The 25,822-nt window shown below is 33.1% G+C and overlaps 1 protein-coding gene across 1 annotated transcript; it reads left to right on the forward strand.

Annotated features, from left to right (window-relative positions):
* Positions 1-8,253: 8,253 nt before the first annotated feature.
* On the forward strand, positions 8,254-9,051 carry LOC107876439. Its single transcript, XM_016723363.2, has one exon. The coding sequence runs from the start codon at positions 8,254-8,256 to the stop codon at positions 9,049-9,051; it is 798 nt and encodes a 265-aa protein (XP_016578849.2).
* The last annotated feature ends 16,771 nt before the right edge of the window (positions 9,052-25,822 follow it).

Raw genomic sequence — 25,822 nt, forward strand, 5'->3', positions numbered from 1 at the left:
TTTCTTGAAAGATATTCCTTGTTAGCCCAAACCCGTGGCACCAGTGTATATACACTGTGATATCCAAGCGGCAATATGTAGGGCAGGGAGCATGATGTACAACGGTAAATCTCGTCACATACGATGGAGATATAATACCATTAGGAAACTTCTCTCTAGTAGAATTATCACTATTGACTATGTAAAGTCAAAGGATAATATGTTGGATTTCCTTACAAAAGGCCTATCTAGAGAAGGAGTGAAAAGGACATCCAAGGGAATGGGTTTAAGGCCTAAGACAAGTCAGCATGGTGGTAACTCTACCTAGCAGACTGAAGATCCTAAGAGCTAGGTTCAAGGAGATCAAATAATGTTGTGTCTGACAGGTTCAACATTGTCAATTACCCAACCCATTCTCATGATGTAAATAATGTTTTATAAATAAGGATAAGACTTAAGGTGAAAAGTCTTTTAATGATTATCTAAATTTGGCAGATTTGACCAAATAGTTTAATCTATAGGATTGAACGTTTAGAAATCACCTATGTAAGGGCGAAGTGGAAACCGTTTCAAGGAGAATGTTAGTAAAGGCCTATTCTCTAAGCTCTCATAAAACCAGGACGTGTTCGTGGCTGAAAAGAATAAAACCGTGAGAACCATAAACGGTAAAAGGTTGGTTGTGTGACATGTGTTGTCTAGGTGTACATTAAAGCTTGACGGTTCAAAGATATCAAATCTACCGATTGACCGAGTACATCTGATGCATGTTCACTACGAAAAGTTTAAAAGGAAACCTACTTATCCAGATGCAATCAATCTTTGCTTGTATATCACATACTTGCCCGTAAAGTTTTACAAAGAATAGTCATTCCCCATTCATGTGAGGGATTATTGGGTTTAATTGGTGTGAATGAAAAATAGAGGGACACAATCTTTGAGCAAAAGATATATTATTTTGGAAAAGGTGTGACTGTTCAGATAGTTGTGTCTGTTCAGAAAAAGACACAATGTTTCGAATGAATAGACATGACTTTTCCAAAGGATACATATTTTAAGTGAACCATTGCCACCTTTCAAAAGAGGCATCTGATGGCTATATAAACCTGCTTTCATCCACAGGTTTAAAAATAAATAAAAAATTTTCTGGAATAAAAACTCTTCTTGTCTTCAAAATATTCTTTGTGATCAATCAAATGGTTGAGTGAGTTCGACGAATCCAATTATTTGAGGTACCACTATAGTTGGATTGAAAGCCATTTTATCCTAGGAGGAAGATTCCAAAACCTCGGGTACAGTGAGGGGAATTATTTCTTAAGGACACTCCGTGAATTCGGAAGACTTGGCTTTATATTTCTGTTTCATCTTAATTTCTGAAAAAATAAAACACATTTCTTAGAAAAATCACTTTGATCTTGTGTTGAGGATGTCTTTGTACTTCATAGTGTTCTTGTTTTAAGCTTGAACTAGTGTTGAAGTTGTTGTGCCTAAATACAGATTCTTGTACCCGAAAACACCATAAAATAACACTTTCCACATATGGAATAAATAATATGGAATCACAATTTTCATTTTTTTTATTTTTCTATGAAAGGATTAAACCCACCAAATTTCCTTCAAAATTATGGATCATTTGTTAAAAACCAATGTTTCCAACATAATTTAATTTATGGAAAATAAACTTCAACCAAAAATAAAAATATAAAGAAACAACAATTTTATTGATCAAGAATATGGGTAAAAATTTGTTCCTCCCTTGATTCTTCTCTCTTGATTTTCTCCGTAATTCGAGGGTTGTCAGTAGAGTATTTTTCGAATGTGGGATTTGATATGGATTTATCCATAATTCGAGGGCCTTTAGTGACGTATTTCTCGAAAGTAAGAATATTTAGATTTGATCTCCATGAAAGAATTCGAGGGCCGTCAGTGGCGTATTTCTCGAACGTAGGAATATTTGGATTTGATCTCCATGAAAGGAGGTTTTGTGATTCTTCTTGATATATTTGATTATCAAAAAGAAGATGTTTTGATATATAAATATCCCCATGAATTTATTGTGACTTTGAAGATCGTTGATCTCTTTGTAAATATCCTATGAATTTGTGGGATACTGGAGATCTTGGAGATAATCGTGGAGATGCCTCTTTAAAGGATATTTGTCCCCATTTAGGGTTTAGGTAGAGTAGCCATCAAGCTAGACTTAGGGTAAAGTAGCCCCCAAGAACTCTAACAAAAATTAAACTCTTTTTGTAGAGTTCACAAAATTTCAATGTTACAAATGCCCCCTACTTCAAGACTTGTCGGAGTGTAGACTTGATGAAAATCAAAGACGGGTCTTGAAGTACCGCTACCATCTTTATGTGGCTACAGATTTCAGATTTGATTTATGAGAGAAGAGATGAAGCTTTATGTGGCTACAGATTTCAGATTTAATTTATGAGAGAAGAGATGAAAGGCAGATTTAGTCCCACTGGGCGTGCCAATTTGTTTCTAACATAATTTAATTCATGGAAAATAAACTTCAACCATAAATAAAAATATGAAGAAACAACAAGATCAAGAATATGGGTACAAATCTGTTCCTCCCTTGATTCTTTTCTCTAGATTTTCTCTGTAATTTGAGGGTTGTCTGTAGCGTATTTCTCAAACGTAAAATTTTATATGTATTTCTCCGTAATTTGAGGACCGTTAGTGACGTATTTCTCAAACGCAGAAATATTTGGATTTGATCTCCATGAAAGGATTCGAGGGCAGTCAGTGGCGTATTCGAACGTAGGAATATCTGGATTTGATCTCCATGAAAGAAGGTTTGTGAATCTTCTTAACATATTTGATTATTAAGAAGAAGAGGTTTTGATCTATATATATCCCATGAATTTATTGGGACTTTGAAGATCGTTGATCTCTTTATAAATATCCCGTGAATTTATGGGATACTAGAGATCTTGGAGATGCCTCTTTAAAGGAGATTTGTCCCCTTTATATAGTAATTGAGGGTTTAGGTAGAGTAGCCATCAAGCTAGATTTAGGGTAAAGTAGCTCCCAAGAACTCTAACAAAAATTGAACTTTTTATAGAGTCCACAAAATTTCAATGTCTACAACCAGATGGCCATTGTTTTAACTACTTGCATACTTGTATTGGTCTGTTGTATAATACTTTGATCATCAACATCATCTAAATATACTTTGTTATTGTGTGGCAAAATTTTATTTTCAAGTTCAGTTAATTATATGTGCTCACAATTCTTGATCAGAATAGAAATTTAATGAACTGGTGCAACTTTTATACTAAAGAGAAAAACAAATCTAGTTGGTATGCCATTTATTAATATAAATTTAAGTACTACTATGGCTAAAGAGTACAACTCAACTTCTTCAAATATTTGCAAATATTGAAATTCAAGCAAATTAAAATATTAACGAAAGATTTATAAAAGTAATTTTGAAACACTCGTAGGGGAATTAGAGGTGAAAAAGTAAGAGGGCACACGTTAACAAGGGCACACGTTTAGCAAAGTCAGCTAACGTACTCCATCATTAAAAATGGCCCGGAAATGACAGACGAAGACGAGGCTCACTACCACTACGAAACCTAGAGAACCATCTGAAGTAGGGGCACAACAAACAACATCAAATGGGAAGTCAGTAACTCCAGCTGAAGGAGCTTCGCAACACAGTACAGGTCAGCTAGCTGAACGAGGAAAGGAGACTAACAGGGGTTCGGAAACGAGAATAGTCACGCCGAAAACAGGGGTTCCTCAGCCACTACCTAAGTTCGACTAGTTGAATGGGTATTGGGATTTGGCAGTGGTTCAAAAGACTTGACAAATGATGCGATACAAAACCCCCAAATTACCCACACCACCAACTCACCACCTGAAAATATTATTGATGGAGAGGACTTAACACAGGCGATGAGGAAGCTAACTTTCTCGGCAAGCTCCAAACCACCTGAGGCACCACAAAGCAAGCTTCCGTTGATGGGTAAGCAACTTCAATACTTTCCTCCTATAATGTCAAATAGGGTGAAAATGGTTAAACTAAATCTAAATAAAGTAAAAAAGCAACAAAGGAAATGGGATTGTCCATTAATAGGGTATGTTGTGGGGAAGAATCCATCTTTTAAACAGATGTTGGCCTTTGTGTACATATTCTGGAAATTTATGACAACACCTAGAGTATTCCTACATAATGATGGATACTTCATATTTCGGTTTGAGAATGAAGATGATAGAGAAAAAGTCCTCAACAATGGGCCATACACATATGACTATAAAGCATTTGTGCTGAAACCATGGATTCCAAACTTTATAAGGTGTAAAGAGTCTCTAAAACAAGTACCACTATGGGTTGTCCTCCCTAATCTTCCAATTAAGTACTAGGCTATTGAAAACCTAAGCAGAATAGCAAGCTACTTAGGTAAACCAGTCTGTACTGATGGCCTCACTACTGGAGAGGACAGAATTTCTTATGCCAGAATGCTAATAGAAATGGATGTAACACAACCTCTACCTGAGCACTTGCTGATTGAAGATCCTATGAAAATGTTAGGAAGCAGGACTTGGATTACGATTGGTGGCCAAAATGATGTCAAGATTGTATGGCTCTAGGTTATGAGACACATAAATGCCCCTTAACAAAAGCGATACAACAACCCTCTGCACCTACTAGACCAGCACCAACACTGGAAAAGATTAAGGGGCCTACACAATGATTACGAAAGGCTAATCCAACAACTACACAAAACAAGGGCCCTCTAGTGATAACACTGATAAAGCTGTTGCTAGGAGGACCAAGGGGAAAGAGCAAGAACAAGTCATGTAGGATGAAAGGGCAGATCAAGATTGCAGTAGCAGACAAGAAGGTAGAGATATACAGGAGGCTTGTAGGATCAGTTTGTTGGGAATCAATGAGGGTCCTGGGCAGCCCTCTAATACCCCAAGATGATCTTTTGTTCCTGGAATATAAGAGGGCTGAATCAGCCCTTTAAGCAGAAGGAGTTAAAACTCTTTCTGAACCACAATAAAATTGACTTATTAGGTTGTTTGAAAACAAAAAAAAAGAGTAGTAAGAAGGACACTATTATAAAGGTGCTGGGTAAGAAATGGATATGCACTACTGATTATAATGTGGATCAGACAGGAAGAATATGGATATGCTGGAAACATCAACAAGTGAAGGTCATAATTGAATTAGCTACTTCACAAGTGGTGCACTGCTATGTGGAAGACAAAGGCTCCAGGTTTACTAGTTTCATGTCTTTTATCTATGGTTACAACACCTGTGGAGGCAAGAAAGAAAAGTGGGAACAACTGAGAGAAATTCATCAGAATATGAATGAACCCTGGGTCATACTAGGTGACTTCAAAACAGGTCTCTCTGTGATTGACAGACTCAATGGGGCCCCTATCCAACAAACTGAAATACAGGATTTTTAAGACTGTATAGAGTAGTTAAGATTGGGCTTGTTACCTAAACGTGGGTGTGACTATACTTGGTGTAATAGAAGGGAAGCAACTGATAGAATATACAACATGATAGATTGGATACTAGGCAATGCAGTCTGGTTTATGCAGTATGGGGCCCTAGAGGCTGTGTTCAGACAACCAGGATGCTCAGATCACTCACCAATCACTGTCAACTCAGAAGTCCTGATACAGATTACTAAAAGACCTTTCAGACTGTTAAATGTCCTATTACACCAAGACAACTTCTAGAACATAGTGAAAGAAGTCTGGGGTCAAAATATTGAGAGGCATACAATGTACTCAGTGTGGCAGAAATTATTGAGGATTGGAATTAATGCTAAGACCCCCAATGCACAGATGTCCTCATTGGAGCAAAAAATACAGGAGATGAGATCAGAATTACAGCAAGTGCAAGCTGAATTGAGTACTAATCTATTTGATATAGACTTGATCCAACAAAAGAGATCAGTTCTTGCTCAACTCCAAAAGTGGGACTGGATAAACGAACGGGTTTTGAGATAAAAGTCCAGGGCAACTTGGATAGCACATGGAGATTCCAACTCAAAATTCTTTCATGCTCACTTAAAACAAAGACAAGCAAGAAATAGGATTGGCTCTGTATGTTATGAGCAAGGAAGGAGAATTACAGAACCACCCCAAATTCAGCAGGAATTCACTCAGTTCTTTCAGCAACTCCTAGGGACTGCAGCAAATGAAATGCCTAGCATCAATATCGACATAGCAAGAGATTCACCTTGCTTGAACATGGAGCAACAACAACAATTAGTGCAAACAGTGATAGAACAAGAAATCTGGCAGATAGTTCAACATCTACCCTGTGACAAAGCACCAGGTATTGATGATTCCTAATAGAATTTTTTAAAGTCAGTGGTCAGTAGTAGGACAAGAGATTACTAAAGCAGTGCTATAATTTTTTGAAAATGGAAGGCTGTTAAAAAGTATAAATTGTTCAACTATTACACTTGTCCCTAAGGTAGATAACCCTAATTTTGTAAAAGAGTATAGGCCAATAGCATGCTGCACTACTTTGTATAAGATCATTACAAAAATTCCTACTACCAAATTGAAGCCTATGGTAGATGTTTTAATGGGTCATTCACAGTCTGCATTCATTGAAGGAAAAAGTAAACTGGATAATGTGATAGTGGTACATGAATTGATCAGGGGATATGGCCAAAAACATGTTTCTCCAAGGTGTTTCATGAAAATAGACATCAGGAAGGCTTATGATTCAGTTGAATGGGGCTTTCTACAGATGATAGGTTAGCAACATTTAAGAGGCTTGAGAAATGGGGCATAAATATAGCTGCTAGTTGTGTCCTATGCTATTCAAGGACCAAAGAAACTTTTCCGCATCTATATTTTGAATGTAATTATTCTGGGAACACCTGGAGAACTCTGTTGAAGTGGATGAATATACATAGACAAGTGCACACATGGGCAGATGAAATCAAATTGTTAATTAATAGAACACACATCTCAAAGGCAAGATCACATATTCTAATATGTATGTTTGCTGCTACGGTTTACCAATACAAGAACAATGCTAAGTTGATCAAAGATATTTGTCTTCAAGTACACATCAAAGGCCAGCAACAAAGAAGATGGCAGGATGAACTAGCAAGATTGAACTATTACCCTTACTGATGTAATGTAGTTGACATTGTAATAGTTAGAAAGGATAGAAAATTGTACTCAAAATGTTCTGGTTGGAATAAAAAAAATTCTTTCGACCAAAAAAAAAACTTCTTCATTTCGTAGTATGTTCAAACAATTGAAATCACCCAAAACTCATTTCACCTATTGACATATTTGGATAAAAGAGAATCAGGCTAATGATTGTTGGAAAATATTAGGAGGCTCTACACACTTTTGAACACACAACACAGCCAAGATTTTAAGTGAAATTAGTTAATAAAAATACAATATAGTTTTATTTATTAATTTTACATTTCTGTTTAAGTTGTTTTTAAACATTAGTCTTTGCTTTTTTGGCATTTCTTTTAACTCTAATTTTTCTAACAAAATTAAAGAACATTTAATGCATTCAGTATACTTTTAATTTAAAATCATAAAGCTTAAAAGTATTCATGTTTTTTGTAACAAATCAAAATCGAACCAACAAATTGAATTAGATGAATTACTGCTTTAACTAAATCCCAAAACATTTCTATATATCCTAGGATAATTTCCATAGATAGTCACTCAGGTTTTGATAATTGCCTATAAATATTATTTTTGTTTCTTTTAGGACAAGAATATCACCAACCTATCCCTACTTTCCTCAAAATACTTAACACTTTAAAAATCTTTTTCTCTCCTACTTGGCATGCCATATTGTTAAAATCTTATTTTCTTAATAATAAACTTGTTTAATTCTTCAAATTCATTTATTCAAACATCTTATAAACTACAACAAAAATCTAAATTACGTAAAAAAAAAATGTGTTTATTGAAAATTTACAAAAGAATTTACCAGTAACCTAATTCTCTACAAGTTTTTCAGCCAAACTAATTCGATGAAAACCTACAAATTTTTGTATCAAACAAAATTTGAAAGAGAAAATCTAAATTTTTTTTTTTTTTTTTTTTTTTTGTCAAACGAAATTCGATCGAAAACTCTTAAAAGTAATTACCATCTGAAAATTTTAATTTGCATGTAGATCACTTGTAATATTTTGAGCAATTATTACTAGTGAAGGCCACCCTCTCCCTCCCAAAAGCTTTTAAAAGTTTTCTCCTTTGTCCCCCGTAAAGTCTAAACGAGACACAACCCTTTAGCACTCAATGGAGCTCGATGGAGACTTTCCACTTATATGGTCCCGACCCACCACTACACTCCTCCGTCAACGCCGCCGACAACCACCCTCTCCTCCTATCATCAACCCCGTTATTCTCATTCTACTCCTACCCATACTTGCTTTCCTGATCTTGTTCTTTTTAGTTCTCCCTTTCCTTACACATGCTACTCAAATTCTTCGACCTAATTCTGTGAGAAGGGGCTGGGATTCCTTTCATATCTTGCTTGTAGTGTTTGCTATTCTTTGTGGCATTTTTGCGCGCAAGAATGATGACACATCACCTGTTGAAAGAAGAAATAGAAATGTTTCAAAAAGTGATTCTTCTAATTTCAATGATGGATCAGCTGATGATACGCGGCAGCCTGTATCTAATGATAGATGGTTTGAGCCTACCGATGACAAAGCATATAATTTTGCTGTATCTGAAACTGGTCTAAACCATCTGAGAAGAAGCAGCAGCTCCTATCCTGATCTGAGACAAGTGAAGCAGTGGGAAACCAGTGAGAATCAGTCTCGGTTTTTTGATGATTTTGGTGTCAATTTGTACCGTTCGGATAGTCACCGTCAATGGCAGAGCGAGAAGCAGAGGGAAGAACCTGATGTTAAGGTGATTCCGGAGGATACATTTGAAAATAGTTTTTCTCCACCTGAACCTCCATCACTGGAAAAGCCTCGGATTACCTCATCGGAGCCACGTCAGGTGAATTTGAAACAGAGAACATCCTTTCACAGTGTTCCGTGTAAAGACAAGGCTGAAAGAGAGTTATCCTTGAAAATAGAATGACAAACATAGTTAGATAGATAGATGGGAATAAAAGTAGGCCTTGTGGATCTTCTGAGAGGGACAAAAGAAGATGATGCAACTAGTGGGGATGAAGATGTAGTGATGGGTAAGTTTGGAAGAGAAATATCTGGAGATGGAAGATTGATAGGTGAGTGTGGAATAGGGATGACTGGGGTGTAGTAGAAGAGGAAAAAAGGAATGGAATAGAGAAGGGAGGTATAAGGAAATCCATATGAGTTAAACAGGATAAGGAAAATAGAAAGGGTAAGGTGAATAAGGAAATATGTGTTAATGAAAAGCCACATCCCTGGAAAAGAAGATAAATTTATTAGATAGAAGGAGCAATTTGTAGCCTTTCTTACCACATGGGTATCTAATGAAAACACAAGGGATAGTCCTTGACTGGAATTTATCTCTCCTAGCTGTAGAGATAGTTGCATAGCAGAGACATCCAAAAGATATTAAGTAGTCCTAGGTAGGAGAGAAGCCATGTAATTCATAAGGAGGTAGTTAAAGCAAGATAAATAAAAGGAGTCTATTTATGAGGTAGGTAGAAGTGAGTACACACTTACCTCAATACATGGTGGGGATTTTAGATTGGAATAGTAAGGCTCTAGAAGTTTCTAAAAGGTGCTTATATTTTCTTTCCACAACACCATTTTATTGTGGCGTGTGTGGAATAGAAGTTTGATGAAGAATGTCATTTCAGCAAAAAAAAAAAAAAGGATGCCTCTAAGCTGCTACCTAGTTTATAAGCATTGTCAGATCTAAATGATTGAACAAAAGTGTGGAATGGAATTTAACCATAGTAACAAAAGTCGTAAGATTGGATAGATCATTAATTTTGCAAGTAAAGAGGTGAGTCCATGTACCCCTAGTGAAATCATCTACTAGGGTAAGGAAATATCTGTAACCATTATATGTTCTGGTATAATATGGACCTAGATATCAATATGAACTAGTTGAAAGGGTAGGGTGGAATGAATAGTGCTATGGGGGCCAATGAACTTGTACACATGCTATTAAAATGTATACATTATACATGCTATGTAATAACTCCAACAATCTAAAGCCAAATATCTTAAGACTATTCATCAGCCGGCACCAAATGGTGTGATATAGCCCTTTTAACATAATTGAATTGACTAATGATCATGAATTTTAAGTTAATATAGATAATGTGCATCACATTTTGAAAAAATAATAGATCGAGAGCTTTTAATATGTAGTGGGCAATCAACAATTAATGATTATGCCCAAAACCATCTTACTTTTAGAGAGTACCATATGGTCGTATAAATATATACTTTAATTTAGAATGTGACTATTTGTATATTCATATCTACTTTAAAGTGGTTTCTAACAAAAGTTCTCATAGGATAATGAAAGTTGAAAAATATATTATAAAATGAAATGAAAGGTGGATCAAAATAACCTAACACACATATATACACACACAAAAACAATTAGGGACAAATATATATGATTATTTTGAGCACTCAACTTTAAAAAATCTGTCTCTTACCTCTTAATGGACCTATTGACTTTCAAAAGATGTGACTTTTTTTACTTTCACAACTCCAAAGAAATGAACTTTTAAGTTAAACTAATTTAAAGAAGAAAAAAGGCACTTGAGTGCCAGCCGATTTTAAAGAAACCTAGCCACTTCTCAAAGCTAGGACATCCAAAAAGCATCCCACAAGTGAATAGAAGCATTTACTTATTTCATCCCCCGCCCCTTTACCTGTGTGCCAGACAGCTAAAAGTAGAGGTGGGCATTCGATTTGTTCAGTTTGATTGTTGAATATGGGTTCGATTTTTCAATTTTTGGATTGACGAAAATGAAAACCATAACCAAACCAAAATTATTTCGATTTGGTTTGATTTTTACAAATTCGGTTCGGTTATTTCGAATTTTTATTTTAATTTTAAAGATTAAAGTAGTGAGCATTTAAAATTGGTGATTTTTCTAGAAAAATAATCTTTTTTTTAAACTTATTTTTCATTTCCAAATATATTTAATTCAACATGCACGAAATAACCATAAATATCGACCTTGCTGAGTCATCGCCGCTGGCGTGACGACAGTGACCGCACTCGGCAGTGACTGCTGACGGCAGTGACGAACTGAGCAAACGAATGTCGTTGGCGATGTTGAAATTTCAAATACATTGCCGAACTGAGGATGGTTGAGCGCTGCTGCAGCTTTCACCTTAATGTTAGGGTCTAAAGCAAAACAGTATATTAGGATTTAGGATTACTAAATGATTATAATTTATATATTTATATGTTATATCAGATTGTTTAATATATTTTTAGTATATTTACATATATATTAAATTATATATATATATATATATATATATATATTATAATATATTATTTATATAATTTTGATTTTTCGGTTTATCCGAATTCTTTTTTTGTAAATTCAAAAATCAAACCGTTTAACCAAATTTCTAAAATTTAAACCGAAACCAATCCGAAAAAATAAAAAACCAAACCAAAATTAAATTTCGATTCGATTTTTCGATTTTTTCAGTTTAAACCAAAATATGCCCAGCCCTAACTAAAAGGATTATGTGCAGAATTTTATTTTAAAAAATAAAAAATAATGCACTCTGTTCCTATTTGGGGAAAAAACTATTCTAAAATATTCAGCATATATGTATGAACTTTCGGGTATACTATTAACATGTTGTATATTATTTAAAATATACAATAATGTGATTTAACTAGGAATTTTTACATTGTATAATTCCTCACCAAAATAATTGCTAGTGAATACATATTATCTGTGAGTAATGTATAGTATACATATTTTGTACATCGTTAACCTAACATTTTTTTTTGTTTGAGCGCCCAAAATGTGTTAAAAACCCATTTTAACTATTCTTATTATTAATGGTACTAGAGGAACATGACTCATGTCAGCACGGACGCAATATTAAGATATTTATTTAACTTTTTAATTTTGATATATTTAAATAAACTTTTTTAATAAAAGGATTGCATATGTTTTCTAGGATTCATCTGGAATCTCGCATGAGTTCAACATATGTTATTTTAATATGTATTTAGATAATTAAAATTGTGAACTATTGTAATTTATAATATTTTTATGTAATTTTTAAATTAATATACGTTACTTTTTCTGTCCAAATTTTTGTGGCATTGATAGTAAATTATACTTTAAAAATAATTTTAAGAGTCGACCAAATATTTTATATTTTTAAATTTTTTAGGTTGTTAATTATTGTGATTTCTAGTATTTTTCATGTAATTTTTTTGAAATATATAACATATTAATTTTTTTTTAGATATTTTAAGTTGTTAACTATTGTAATTTATAATACTTTTTATGTAATTTTTTAAATAATATATGCTACTCTCCTTGTCCAGAGTTTTGTGTGGATGATAACCAATTATATATTTTTAAATAATTTAAATTCTTGATCATTGTGATTTATAATATTTTTTCGATTTCAACTCATGTGAAACAATGCTTAAATGACCATAATAATTAATTAGGGGTGATATAGTAAAATGTAATTATTATTATTTATTATTTATTATTTTTATTATGTGTGTGTGTTGATTCAAGAAGAATTTGGAAACATTTAGAAATGTGTTGAATGTTACAAATGTTAATAATCCATTTGTTGCTTGTTGATTTCTCTACATTTATCTCTTATATGTTTTTACTCTTTTGACCTTTGAGTATATGTAGAAATTTTTATTTTTTTTTAAAAAGTATCATGAAAATTTTTATTCGTAGTATATATATATATATATATAAATATATATATAGTAAAATCATGGATTCAATATTATTAATTTTTCAATACGTAAGTGACTTATAGTAATTAATTACGGGTGATACATTAAAATAACGATTGAAGCAGCAGAAATCAGTCATTTTTAAAATTTTTTTTGTTAATTATTGCTATTTACAGTACTTTTTATCTCATTTTCAAATAATATATGTTGCTTTATATCTTCTTCTGTCCTGTCTCAATTTATGTGGCACTAATATAATTTTGATAGTCAATCAAATATTTCATGTTGACATATCATTTTGTTATTCTTATTTTTATAATACATAAATGACTTATAATAAGGAGTGATATAGTAAAATAATCGTTCGAAAGACGAAAATTTAATTTAAAACATTAAGAGTTAATTTCATAGTTTATGTCTATTTTATTTTTTATTAAATATTATTTATTTTCTTAATACCCAGATGACTCACAATAATTAATTAAGAGCGATTGATTATGTTATTACTATAAAATTTAATATAATTTTATCATATCCAATAGTAATCATCGATAATTTACCGAAATAGTATATTAATTAAATACGGGATGCTATATTTGCATATGCAAAATATGATATTATTAAATATTATTGGATAGTGCATTATATTTATCTTTTATAATAATAAAATTTTAGTATATATTTTTCTTTATTTCTTTTTAACTTGATACATATTGACCAAACACAAATTCTAAGAAAATATTCATTAGAAATTTATTTTATTAAATTAAATTTATTAATTTTTTACTTTAAAAATTTAAAGTTAAGTTTAAAGATTAGTATTTCTATATAAGAAAAAAATAATTTTAAAATTTAAATTTACTAAAATAAATAAATAAATTAAAATATTAATTTTCTATATAAAAGTCAATTAAAATAATAAAATTAATTTACTTCAAATATTTATTTGTAATTAATTAAGATAATTTTTTATTTTGTCATGATTTATGGTGCACTGATAAAATTTTGAGAGTTGAATAGAACTTTTATCTATTTTTAAAAAACTATTTTAACTTGTTAATTATTGTGATTTATAAGAATTTTTATGTAATTATCAAATAATATATTTACTCCTTGTATCCCAATTTATGTGGCTTCGATACAATTTTGAGAATCAACTAAAATTTTTATATATCTTTTAAATATTTTAAGTTGTTAATTATCATGATTTGCAATACTTTTTCTTTTATCTCAATTTATGTGGCATTGCTAAAATAATGAGAGTCAATAAAATTTCTATATGTCTTTTAAATATTTTAAGTTATCAATTATTGTGATTCGTGGTAACAAATTAGTTTTGAACATGATAGCCAATTAAATAAATAATTTTTTTTACTTCCAATATGTAGTTATAGTTAATTAATATAAATTAATAGAATATATTAAATATTTAAACTATTATGATGAAACAATAGAATTATTATATATTAGAACATGATATATAATTAAGTGGGAGTGAAGGAATTTTTTTTGATAATTGCATGAGAGGTGGTCTCTTCTATATAATAGAAAAAAAGAAATGTAATATATTCAATTCTTTAAATGTAATTTGTTAAAGAATGAATTTTGGTAAATGGATTCAAGCGAGTAAATATATTATTCTTCCTGAGTAATTATGAAAAAATCCTAAAAGAATATAATAAAAAAATGATGCAGTTATAGGGTTCAAGGGGATCTAGTGCTTTTGTTAGGATGAGAATCTTTCTAAACAAACTGACATTTGATCTTAATTTGCCTGGTGAGAGCTAGCCGTGGACATGTTACTGTACATATTAAATTATTATATCAAAATTAAAATTTGCGTACCCCGATTTATGATTATGACATTTGGTATGTATTATACAATTTTCTGATATTCGATATAGTATTTCGTATTTATAAAAAATATGTTAAAGTACCAAATACCATATCAAAATTTATAGGTACATATATAATTCATGTATATTATTATTATTATACTAGAAAATGTATAAACTAATATTATTATAAAATTAATTGTTTAGATGTTGGAATGTTGACTACTTTATCTTGAATGAGATATATTTTTTGTGTTGTTGATTAATGAAAGTTAATTGTTTGCACTCTCCGTTGAATATTTTTATATGTGTAAGATGTTCGTATGATATAATTGAAGCATTTTTTCAAAAGTTCAACTCATAATTCTCTATTATATGAATATATTAATTCATTACTAAAAAAACCATAAAAAGCAATAAAAAAAAAGAGTCCTCAAAAATAGGTTGAAAATAAGAAACCTTATGTGGTCGCTTATCCCTTCAAGTTATTTTTTATTTATTTTTTAAATAAAGAAACCTAATGAAATTGGTAAATACTAAAAAAATTTAGCGACACAATATTAGAGACTTCGAAAAGTCGAAAAGTCAAAAAGTCAAAAATGAAATGCGGAAAAAGTTAGCGCCAAAAGAAAATTATAAAATGTAAAGCGGGCTAGTAAAATTTTAAACATTGCGATCTTGTGAGGTCGCTATGATTTTAGTAAATTAATATTTATCATTAAAATTAATTATATGTCACTATTTTATTTAAGTGTGAAGTCAAAATATATATTTATTTAATTCTTTTAATATTTATTATAATAATTAGAAAAATAAAAACCCCAAAACTAAAGTCAGCTCTCTCAAATCCGTAAAACTCTGATCAACACCATAAATTTCACTCTGAATCATTCTCATCCTCCACGGATTTCCTCTGCAGATTAACACTCTCACTACCGCTTTTTGGCATTGGAGCAACTCGGCTGTGACACTTGTACTCCGCCATACCACAACTGCTGGCGTCGGTGGCTCTCACTCTCGGCTGTGACGACTCTCAAACTCGGCATCTTATGAACCTCTTTATGGTAATTGATATTTCTGTATTTTGCATTTTTTGTATTTTGTGCATTCTGTGTTCTGGTTCTGGGACGACGGCTGAACAAAATTGAACCGACTTATGTATTTTGTGTTTTTTGCATTTTGGTTCTAAAATTTGTTATCTTTTGGTTGTATAGGTGCTTTTTATTAACATTTTAGCTAACCTATTTTGGAATATGTGAAAAGTCTTCTTGGAGTCTATTCTTTTTCTTGATACTAGGTGAGGGTTTATTTTTTGTGTGAGTTGTATTTTATTCCATGCTTCAGCTGAGACAATTGTTATATTCCGGAGATTGCAACCCTAATTAAAATAACATTCAATGCGAAAACTTGTATTAGATTTATGCAGCAATTTTTCCATTTATAAATGCGAATAAAATGCTCTAGAGACCTTCAAACTTGTTGATTATGCAAATATCGACTCTACTTGTCTTAGTTGATCATCTGTTTCCATATCGTCTTGATAATTTGAACTAAGCAAACTGCTATTACAATTTCATATGGCAATAGTAGAAAATGAATGATATAAGTTGAGGAAGAATGAGAGAAGAGTTTTCGAATGCATTAGACACATATGGTTATACTATATTCTGATGAGATGAGAAAGGTGGAAATCGATTAATGATTTATTTATTTAGTAAAACTTGAAATTTCATGAAGGTAAGAGAAAGTTCTCATTCAATGAACAAGTTGAGATGCAATGTGATCAAGAGGCTATAGGATATCAATCTCATGAACTCAACTGGTCATATCTTATCTCTATGTTAAGGAAAATAGCGTCTGGTGGATAGGTGTATCAGATAGATTAAGTTTAGCATCTCCACAATCAATCTTTCTGTGTTGGTTAACAGATCTCTAGTGGGATTTAAAGATTCTTTGATAGAAAACTCTCTCACCATTCCTCTTCATCTTTGCTATGGATGGACTTAACAAAATGTTAGGATGAAGTAATCCAAATGAATTGGTTGAAAGATTTGAGGTTGGTAGGTTTGTTTATTATGAAATGTGTGGTACCATTATTTGTATCCCAATAATGGCAAGATTAGTTGAATTCTCACCATTTACCAATTCAGGTGGTAGGGTTACCACATACCCGAGCTGGGTCGAAGGAAGTAGGTGCTTAAGGATTAGTTGAGGTTGTTAGCCTAGATAGTAAGTTTACAGGATAACTTAGCTACTGCATAAAGCATGGCCTTTTATGCACTTTTGAAGAAGCCTTTAAAGTCGTGGGACCTAATTAAAGACATAGGATAGATGGTTAAAAAAAAATCTTTAAGGAAAAGTTGTGATCTCTGAAATAGAAAATATAACGATAGATCTTCTCACACCTTCTCTCATGCACCTTCTTATTTTACTTTCTAAGCTACTAGATAACCAAACAACCAAATATTTGTTTTGATGTTCTTTTTACTTATACATGTCCTAAAAATGTTCAAAGAAAATTTATCCAGTGGCCTAGCCACAAACAATTTGGTAGGAAGAGTATATCCCTTGAGATTTTCAAAAATGTCATCTCCTTTTTTCATCTTATCAACTAAAAACGAAGATTCATTTTCTTCTATAAGATAAGTCAAACTGATATGATTTATTTTCTTCCGTAAGATAAGGGAAACTGATATTATCATTTCTGTTATTGTTATCTTTCATAGTCTCACGCATTTTCTTGACTAACTTTGGTTTCTAGAGAAAAAGTTGTTGATGGTCACTCCGGCATAGCAACTAGTGATTTAAGTGATGGATGACCTCTTTATATGGCTTGAACAATCGTCACCTAGTGATTTAGCTTTTTGAGGTTGAGTTAGGCTCAAGTGTCATTTATAGTTGGTGAAAAAAAAGTGTACATGTAGTATAATAATGAGATGTGCAAATAAAAGAGTGTTATCTCTTTTATTTGTAGTAATCTTTTGAGATTATCAAGAGTTAAATATCTCACTATATAGTGTGTTGGAGTTTTGTTATTCTCTTGCTCTTGTTATTTATTTTCTATAGTATTCCTTGGTGGAGTATTATTTTTCAACAATGTGGATTAGAATCACGGAGAACAATGGTCCACTGATATTTTACACTCGTCTCACAAAAGTTAAAATTATAAGAAATGGAGTGACATATCTGAAAAAATTAATAAAACTCACTTAATTTGTTAAAATTGTTAAGTAAATAAAAAATCTATTTATAGTATATTGATTGAGTAAAATTTAATGAAGGAGTAAAAAAACTAAAGAAAAAGATAAACAAACATGTTCATGATATGTAATAAAGTGAGACAATTACCTGCATTAGACCCTTGACAGAATCAGTGGTGAGGTGGACCTAAAGATTGAGATCCTCTGCTTGTTGCAACAATACATCCACCATGTCTCTAGGTAAAAAATTCTTGTCAGCTTCCTTTTTAGCCTTTTGATCATCTAGCACAAAATTATGAAATTTGTCGAAGTTCCTATGCAACTCTTTCATTTTGTTGACATAACCCTGCAAAGCCAAGAAATCTAGCCAAGGTATCCAATCCCCAATATTGATCACACCATTGAGTAAAAACCACTTATCAAGCATATCCTGCAATTTTTTTCAAAGTTATTACTGCATTTTTATTGTTAGTTAAATCGCTAAAATATTTTCCACTCAACACTTCTACTTATACTTGTAAGAGTGTAATGCGGTAAATGGTCTCTAAGACAAATTAGCTTCCCCGAGAGAGCAAAAAATCATGGAAAAGCTTCCCCGAGAGTGTAACGAGGTCCATGGAAAAGCTTTAAGAAAAGAACTAAGGTAATTAAAAGGCCTGTTTAAGGCTAGAATTATTATGGAATTCTCCATCTTAATTTATTGGACATATGATAGGTGTGGTTGACATTAATGTCTTTACTTGCCATTAGAAAGAGTCTTATAGTTAGCTAATATTCACTTGGGACTACAGACTTGTCTTGTCTGGACTTTTTTTTTTCCTTTTCAGTTTGTAATTCTAAAACTGAGATTTCTGGTAAAGGAATTTTAATATTGCAGTTATAATTAGTCACTTTTGCCTGTGCCAGTAGTTGATTACTACCGTGAGGTTCATTGTGGTTATTTATATGGCTAACGACATGTCATGATAGGAAAAAGAGAACTTTTGATTATGTCAGGTTATGCAGGTCAACATGGTATTGTGCTTCTGTTCTTCCAAAATATGTCTGATGTTCAGAGATTAACAAGTAGTAGATATATTTCGTTATATGTTACCACCATTAGTTCTTCGTTCATGATCGCCATATCAGTTCTCCAAGTTGACACATTGTTGTGACATGTAATTAACTAAGTAGAGTCGATCAATCACTTGTTGCTCCAGTGTGCAGCTGCAAATGACATTTGAAATATGTTTTATTCTATTTGGGACTTAGATGGTTGCTGCCAAAAGGGTTAAGCTTTTACATAATTAATATTTTATAATTAATTAATTTGATAAAAGTTCATGTTGTTTTATTATATTAGCAAATTAATTTACCTTAATTTATCTTGTCATTACAGAGAAAGTGTTTTTGGTGTCCAAAACATGAAGCTCAGACTACAATAAAATTCAAGTTAAAAGCTGCGCACATACTTGTTGGCTTGCTATCAAAAGCTCGTGCAAATAACAAGAGGCCTAGGTGGATTCTTCCTGAAAATTGACAAAAATTAATTGACCATCGGGCGACCGATTTGAGGTTCAAGCAAATGAAAGAGATTGGCAAGAAAACTAGATAATCTAAACTATGTACTTTATGATGGTTTATTTGAGTTATTAAGTATTTTTGAATGCATGAGAGCTTTGAAGTAGTCTAATTAATAGTACTATTGTATAAATAACTTGACTACTATGTTTTTTCATTCATTTTCAAGGTACTTTAAGTTGATTTTCATTTAGTGTTCATTGGATGAGATATTTAGTACTTGGGTTTGTTGTTTGATTGATTGGTGTGAGTTCTTGGAGCTCGATTTAGTTGATTAGATTGTATATATTATTGAATTGAATTAAAATGACAGATATCTATAAAAGCTGTTACTGTCATCTATTTTTTTTTTTTCATTTTCCATCAAATGAACAAAAGCGACCTAAGGAGGTCTTTTTTTTGCAACTTTATTTTCTAGGCACTCAAATAAGAGACTGCATGTGATACTCCGAGTATTTTCCATTAAATATTTCGCTCCCAAATGTGTCGAGTCGTTAAAGCCTTTTTATCTTGCCAAGAGAAGCTTAGCACTCAAAAAAAAAAAAAAAATTTGCAAAGTGTTGAAACTTTCTCATTTAGACCTCTGATCTTCGGGTATTTATTTGACGACCTTTCTAACATCTGTTTTTCAATTTTCAAGTTGCGTTGCGATGGGGAAAGGTCTTAATACATCTCGAGTAAGTTTTGGAATTTTTGGAGTAGCATAAGGGCACGTTTGGGTGCCCAAAACAGTGGCACTATGCGACTAGCATGCTCCAGAAATTTTCAGCATTTCAGGGCCAACTTCAAATGATCATCACTTCCTGAATATAAGGAACTGGGAGATATGCTATATATTAAACGAAAGCTCTTTGAGTCTTATTTCCAATGCAATTGGTTTCACCTCATTCCAACATCAGAGTAATAAGTTACGATCAATTTATTTTAGCATGTCAAATCAGTAACTGAGGGACGGATTTAATTTGGGTCAACTTCGGTCAATCATAACTCCTTATATATGGAGAACTGGGTGGCCTACCATATATAAAATTGAAGATATTTGAGTTAGATTTCCAACGATATAAATTTCGAAAAAATCCAATACACGAATGAGGAGTTATTCAGTTTTTCGCGGCCAAGGTACGCATGATTTTTTTGTCATTTTTCAATTTCCTTAGGGGCAATCCAGTTATTTCACCCTTGCCCCATTTCATGGAAATAAGCATAAAAACTGATTTTGGGCATCAAAGTTTGTTATTTTCAAAAAAAAATTCCAAGAAAGAAACCCTAAACCTCTAAATTCCCCTTCCTAAATCTTCCAATTCCACTATGAAAATTCCAAATTAATCCGATAAATGAAGTCCCTGTTCTGAGCTCTTCGAGATGCATCAATCAATTTTGTGAATAGTGTTCCGAGGCAAGAATTCATTCCAATCTTTAATTTTAAGGTATGTGAGGTTTGAACAAGAATAATTCTTCTGTTCTTGTGCCCGTATCTTTAATTTTTATTATGGATTATTATGATTTTGGCAAATGAATTTATTTCCAAGATATCCTACCATGAGATTTTGATTATGTATATATGTAAATTGTTCAAGCTTGCTAATTATGATTATTTAATGGATTCATATGGTTCTGTAAGTTGAATTATGTCTAAATAATTCGATTATGAACTTATAAAGATTTGAATTGTAAGTTTTGAATCACATGAGTATTTGACTATTTTCGTTCTATGAATTGAGATTTAATATTGGGATTCTTGGTGTTTCTATCAAGAATTGATATATTTTGAACATGTATCCACGTTTTAAGTTCAAGAATGAATTATTGGTATTTCCAAGTATTTTCGAGCCATGTGTCAAATTTTGAGCTTCCTTATGACGATTTGAGTTATTGGGTATATTGATATCAAAGTTGCAATGAGTCTTGATATTTTCCAGATGATTTTGATGATTTAAATTGTTGAAAATATTACGTATTGAGTCTTCATATCCTTGTTCAAATGTCGAGTCGGTTATGGTTCAATGCATTGATACCTTGTTGATATTGAGGAAGATTAAAATATTTTGAGCTAAAATGTGTTAGAGTTAGGAATTCACAAATTGATATGATTTGATAAATGAGAAAGAGATTTGATTTGGTCTTTATGATAGACCCTTGTGATGTTGTGGTGGATTTCGTAACGCATTCTGAGCTTGTCGGGGAGTAGTACTTAGCACCGAGAGGGAAATTTGGTATTTTCTCAAACTTATGTGCCACCGTAGGGTTGTTTGATGATGATATTATTAGCCAGAGAGCCCGATTGTGATTATTGAACTTTTAAGGTCGTACTCCCTAGCAAAGAGTATGACGCTCCCGCCAACGGGGGTTTCAAACATTGGTATTCCACATAGCTCACGTGGGGTTGTCGGTTATAGGAAACTTCCGTGTCCATAAGATTAAGTTTCTTGAATTACCAAGTCACTCCGAGATTTGAGTCAAAGAGTTGAGATGTTTATGATGTTTTATGGTCATTTATGATGATAACTACATAGGAGTCTGTTTTTATCTCCTATGTAGCTTTCTCGATGGTACTTGAGTCATAAACATTCTCACATCTTTTTCTAGAATAGAAATTGGTTCCTCTTCATAGGATAGTTCCTTATCAAACAACTCCGAGTCCCAATGGATAATGTAGTCAACATCTACATGATATTTCTTTAGCATAAATACATGAAATACGGGGCGAACTCCAAACATACTAGGGGTAAGACCAACCTATATTCTACTAAACCATTTTCTTGAACACCTTGAAATATCCTACATACCTAGGGATCAACTTTTCTTTCTTGCCAAATCACATCACACCCTTCATGGGCAGCTCTTTCAAAAGTATTTTCTCCTTCTTCTCAAACTTCACCTCTCTTACATTTTCCGCATACTCCTTCAATTGAGTTTGATACCCTATGAGCTTCTCTTGTATAAATCTTATTTTTTCCATATATTCTTTGAGTAAATCAATACACCAAGGTCTTACTTCTAATGCGTCAAACCACCTGATTGGGACCCTATACCATGTATCATATAAGAGCTTAAAAGGAGTCATGTCAATACTAAAGTGGTAGAAATAGAAGTAGGCAAATTTACATATTAATAGGTATTCATCCTATTGACCATAAAAATCCATGACACAATCCAGGAGCATATTCGCAAGCACTTTGACAGTCTACTCTATTTTACCGTTAGTCTATGAGTGGAAAGCTGTGCTCAAGTCCAATCTAGACCCATTCGAACTGAAACCTTTCCCAAAATATGGAGAATTATTGATTACCTTGTCAGAAACAATAGACACCGGTACAACATGCTATTTTAAAATTTTCTTCACATAAATTTTGTCCAACATAGTCATATTATAATGAACCCTTACAGGAATAAAGTGAGCCGATTTAGTCTATTGATAAAAATGACCCAAATGGAGTTTTATTTCCTTAAGATTTTTGGAAGACCAACCAAAAAATCTATTGTTATCTATTCCTACTTCCACTCTGGAATAGGCATCCACTAAAAAGTACCACCAGGTTTCTGATGTTCGTATTTGAATTGCTGGTAGTTTTGACAATCAACCATAAAATCTATGATGTCAAGCTTCATCCTTCGCCACCAATAATGTTTCCTCAAGTCCCTATACATCTTGTTGGCACCTGGATGTATGGTGTACTTGGAATTATGAGAATCAGTCAAAATGGTGGAAATCAAGTTACTCACCCTAGGTATACACAATCGACCCCTGATTCTTAAACCCTCTTAGACTTGTAGAACGACATCTGTCACTTCCCTTGTAACACTTTTTCCTTGAGATTTCTCAATTTATTAACTATTGTCTCTTAAACTGATAATACAAAGTGGGCCTAAATCCACATATGCCAACACCTTGACTTCACTAGTTTCCAGCATTATTTGAAAATTGTTAGCCAATGACCGTACCTCTCTAGCTAATGGGTGCTTGGACGCCTCTAGAAATGCTAGGCTCTCTATACACATTGATTTTTGACTTAGTGCATCGGCCACCATATTAGTCTTACTCAGGTGATATCAGACTGAGATATCATAAACTTTAATCAACTCCACCCATCTGCTCTGTCTTAGATTCAAATTGTTCTGAGTGAACACGTGTTGCAAGCTACGATAGTTGGTAATATTTCATATTTCATCCCCTCCATAGAGATAATGATGATTTGAGTTATTAGGTATATTGATATCGAAGTTGCAATGAGTCTTGGTATTTTTTGGATGGTTTTGATAAGTTAAATTGTTGAAAATATTATGTATTGAGTCTTCATATCCTTGTCCAAATGTCGAGTCGGTTATGGTTCAATGCATTGATACCTTGTTGATGTTGTGGAAGATTAACATATTTTGAGCTAAAATGTGTTGAGTTAGGAATCCACAAATTGATATGATTTGATAAATGAGAACGAGATTTGATTTGGTCTTTATGATAGACCCTTGTGATGTTGTGATGGATTTCGTAACGCGTTCTGAGCTTGTCGGGGAGTAGTACTTAGCACTGAGAGGGAAATTTGGTATTTCCCTAAACCTATGTGCCACCGTAAGGTTGTTTGGTGATGATATTATTGTCCAGAGAGCCCGAATGTGATTATTACAGTTTTAAGGTCGTACTCCCTAGTAAAGAGTATGACTCTCCCACCAACGGGGGTTTCAAATGTTGGTATTCCACGTAGCTTACGTGAGGTTGTCGGTTATAGGAAACTCCCCTATCCATAAGAGTCATGTTTATTGAAATACCGAGTCACTCTGAGTTTTGATGTGGTAAGTCAAGTTGCCTATGATGATCTATAATGATTTATGAGGTTTTTCTCCTACATTTCCTATCTAAGATATTATGAGTTAAATGATTCAATGTCACTCAAGCCAGGTGTGTCATTATGGTCCGTATGTACGTTTTTACTAAATTTATGATATTATTTATATTTTGCATGCACCCCCATATACTCAGTATGTATCTTATGCTGACCCATATATTTCTCTATGGGCTACATTTTTACCATGATGTAGGTTTAGGTACTCAGCTGCAGCCGCGACAGTGATATCCTAGTTCCGCATCTACGTTCCTTCAGTGGTGAGTCCTCATGGTTCGAGGACCAAGTTGCTAGTTTTGGTGCTGTTGTTTTGTGATCCCTTTAGTCTGTTGAGTCAGTTGGGAATTTGTCCCAATGGCTCGTTGATTTTTCTGTATAGAGGCTATGTCAGGCTAGTGTATTGTTGGGTTGGTTTGTGTATAGGCATTCCATATATGTATAGTCTAACGATATTCTGTGCCATGTGCTATGTGATATGTGATATGATATGTACTCTTATATATATCATTAGCGTAGCGTGTATGTTGTTGTGTTGGAACCCAAGGGTAGTGTTTTGGCTTAAAGGGTTAGCTTGAGGCTACATGTAGCCTTGGGCACCGTGTGGCATCTCGAGATGATATTTTGGGGCATTACAAACTTGGTATCAGAGCCTAAGGTTGTGAAGAGTCCTAAGGAGTCTGACAAGCCGTGTTACGTAGAGTGTTGAGCATCGGTGTGTAGCACGCCACACCTATGATCAAGAGGCTGTGGGGCGTTCTAGGAAAAGTCATTTCTTTCTTTCTACAAGAGTCTATCATGCTTACAACTATTTCCTTCTGCTGTTAATTTGTGCGTTCTTATGACAGAAAATGCCTCTACGTCGAGCTCGCAGAAACAACAACCAACCTCAACCAGTTGATCCATTACATGAGACGGTATCCCATACCAAATTTTGAGCAGATTTTCAGATACGAGCCCAGGCAGTTACCGCCAATACTTAGGACAATGATCCACCTCCACAGGAAAATAATTCGGCAATAGCACAAATTCGTGACTTTATATGGATGAATCCACAAGAGTTTTATGGGTCGAGAGCAGGTGAGGACCCACAGATATATGTTGATGAAATGAAGAAAATTACACAGATTATCACGTGACAGAGGAAAAAAGTGTGGACCTGGTTTCTTATCAGTTGAAGGATGTTGCCTATGATTGGGTGTAGATGTGGAATAAAGGTAGAGAGGAAGATACCGCTCCAGTGACTTGGCAATTATTCCAAGATACTTTCTTGGATAGATTCTTTCCTCTTAAGTTATGGAAGCTAAGATAAAAGAGTTTATGAATTTGAGACAAGGCTCTATGTCGGTTAAGGATTATTGTCTTAAGTTTAATCAGCTATCGAGTACGCTCCCAATATGAGGGCTGACTCAAGGACTAGTATGAGCAAGTTTCTAACTGGGGTGTCGAGTTGTGTGGTGAAAGAATGTAGATCTGCTACGATCAATAGGGAGATTGATCTTCCTAGGTTAATGATTCACGCCCAACAAATTGAGTCAAACAAGATAAAGGAAAGAGAAAG

Source organism: Capsicum annuum, chromosome 7 (assembly GCF_002878395.1).
Source record: "Capsicum annuum cultivar UCD-10X-F1 chromosome 7, UCD10Xv1.1, whole genome shotgun sequence".
NCBI classification, from domain to species: Eukaryota; Viridiplantae; Streptophyta; class Magnoliopsida; order Solanales; family Solanaceae; genus Capsicum; species Capsicum annuum.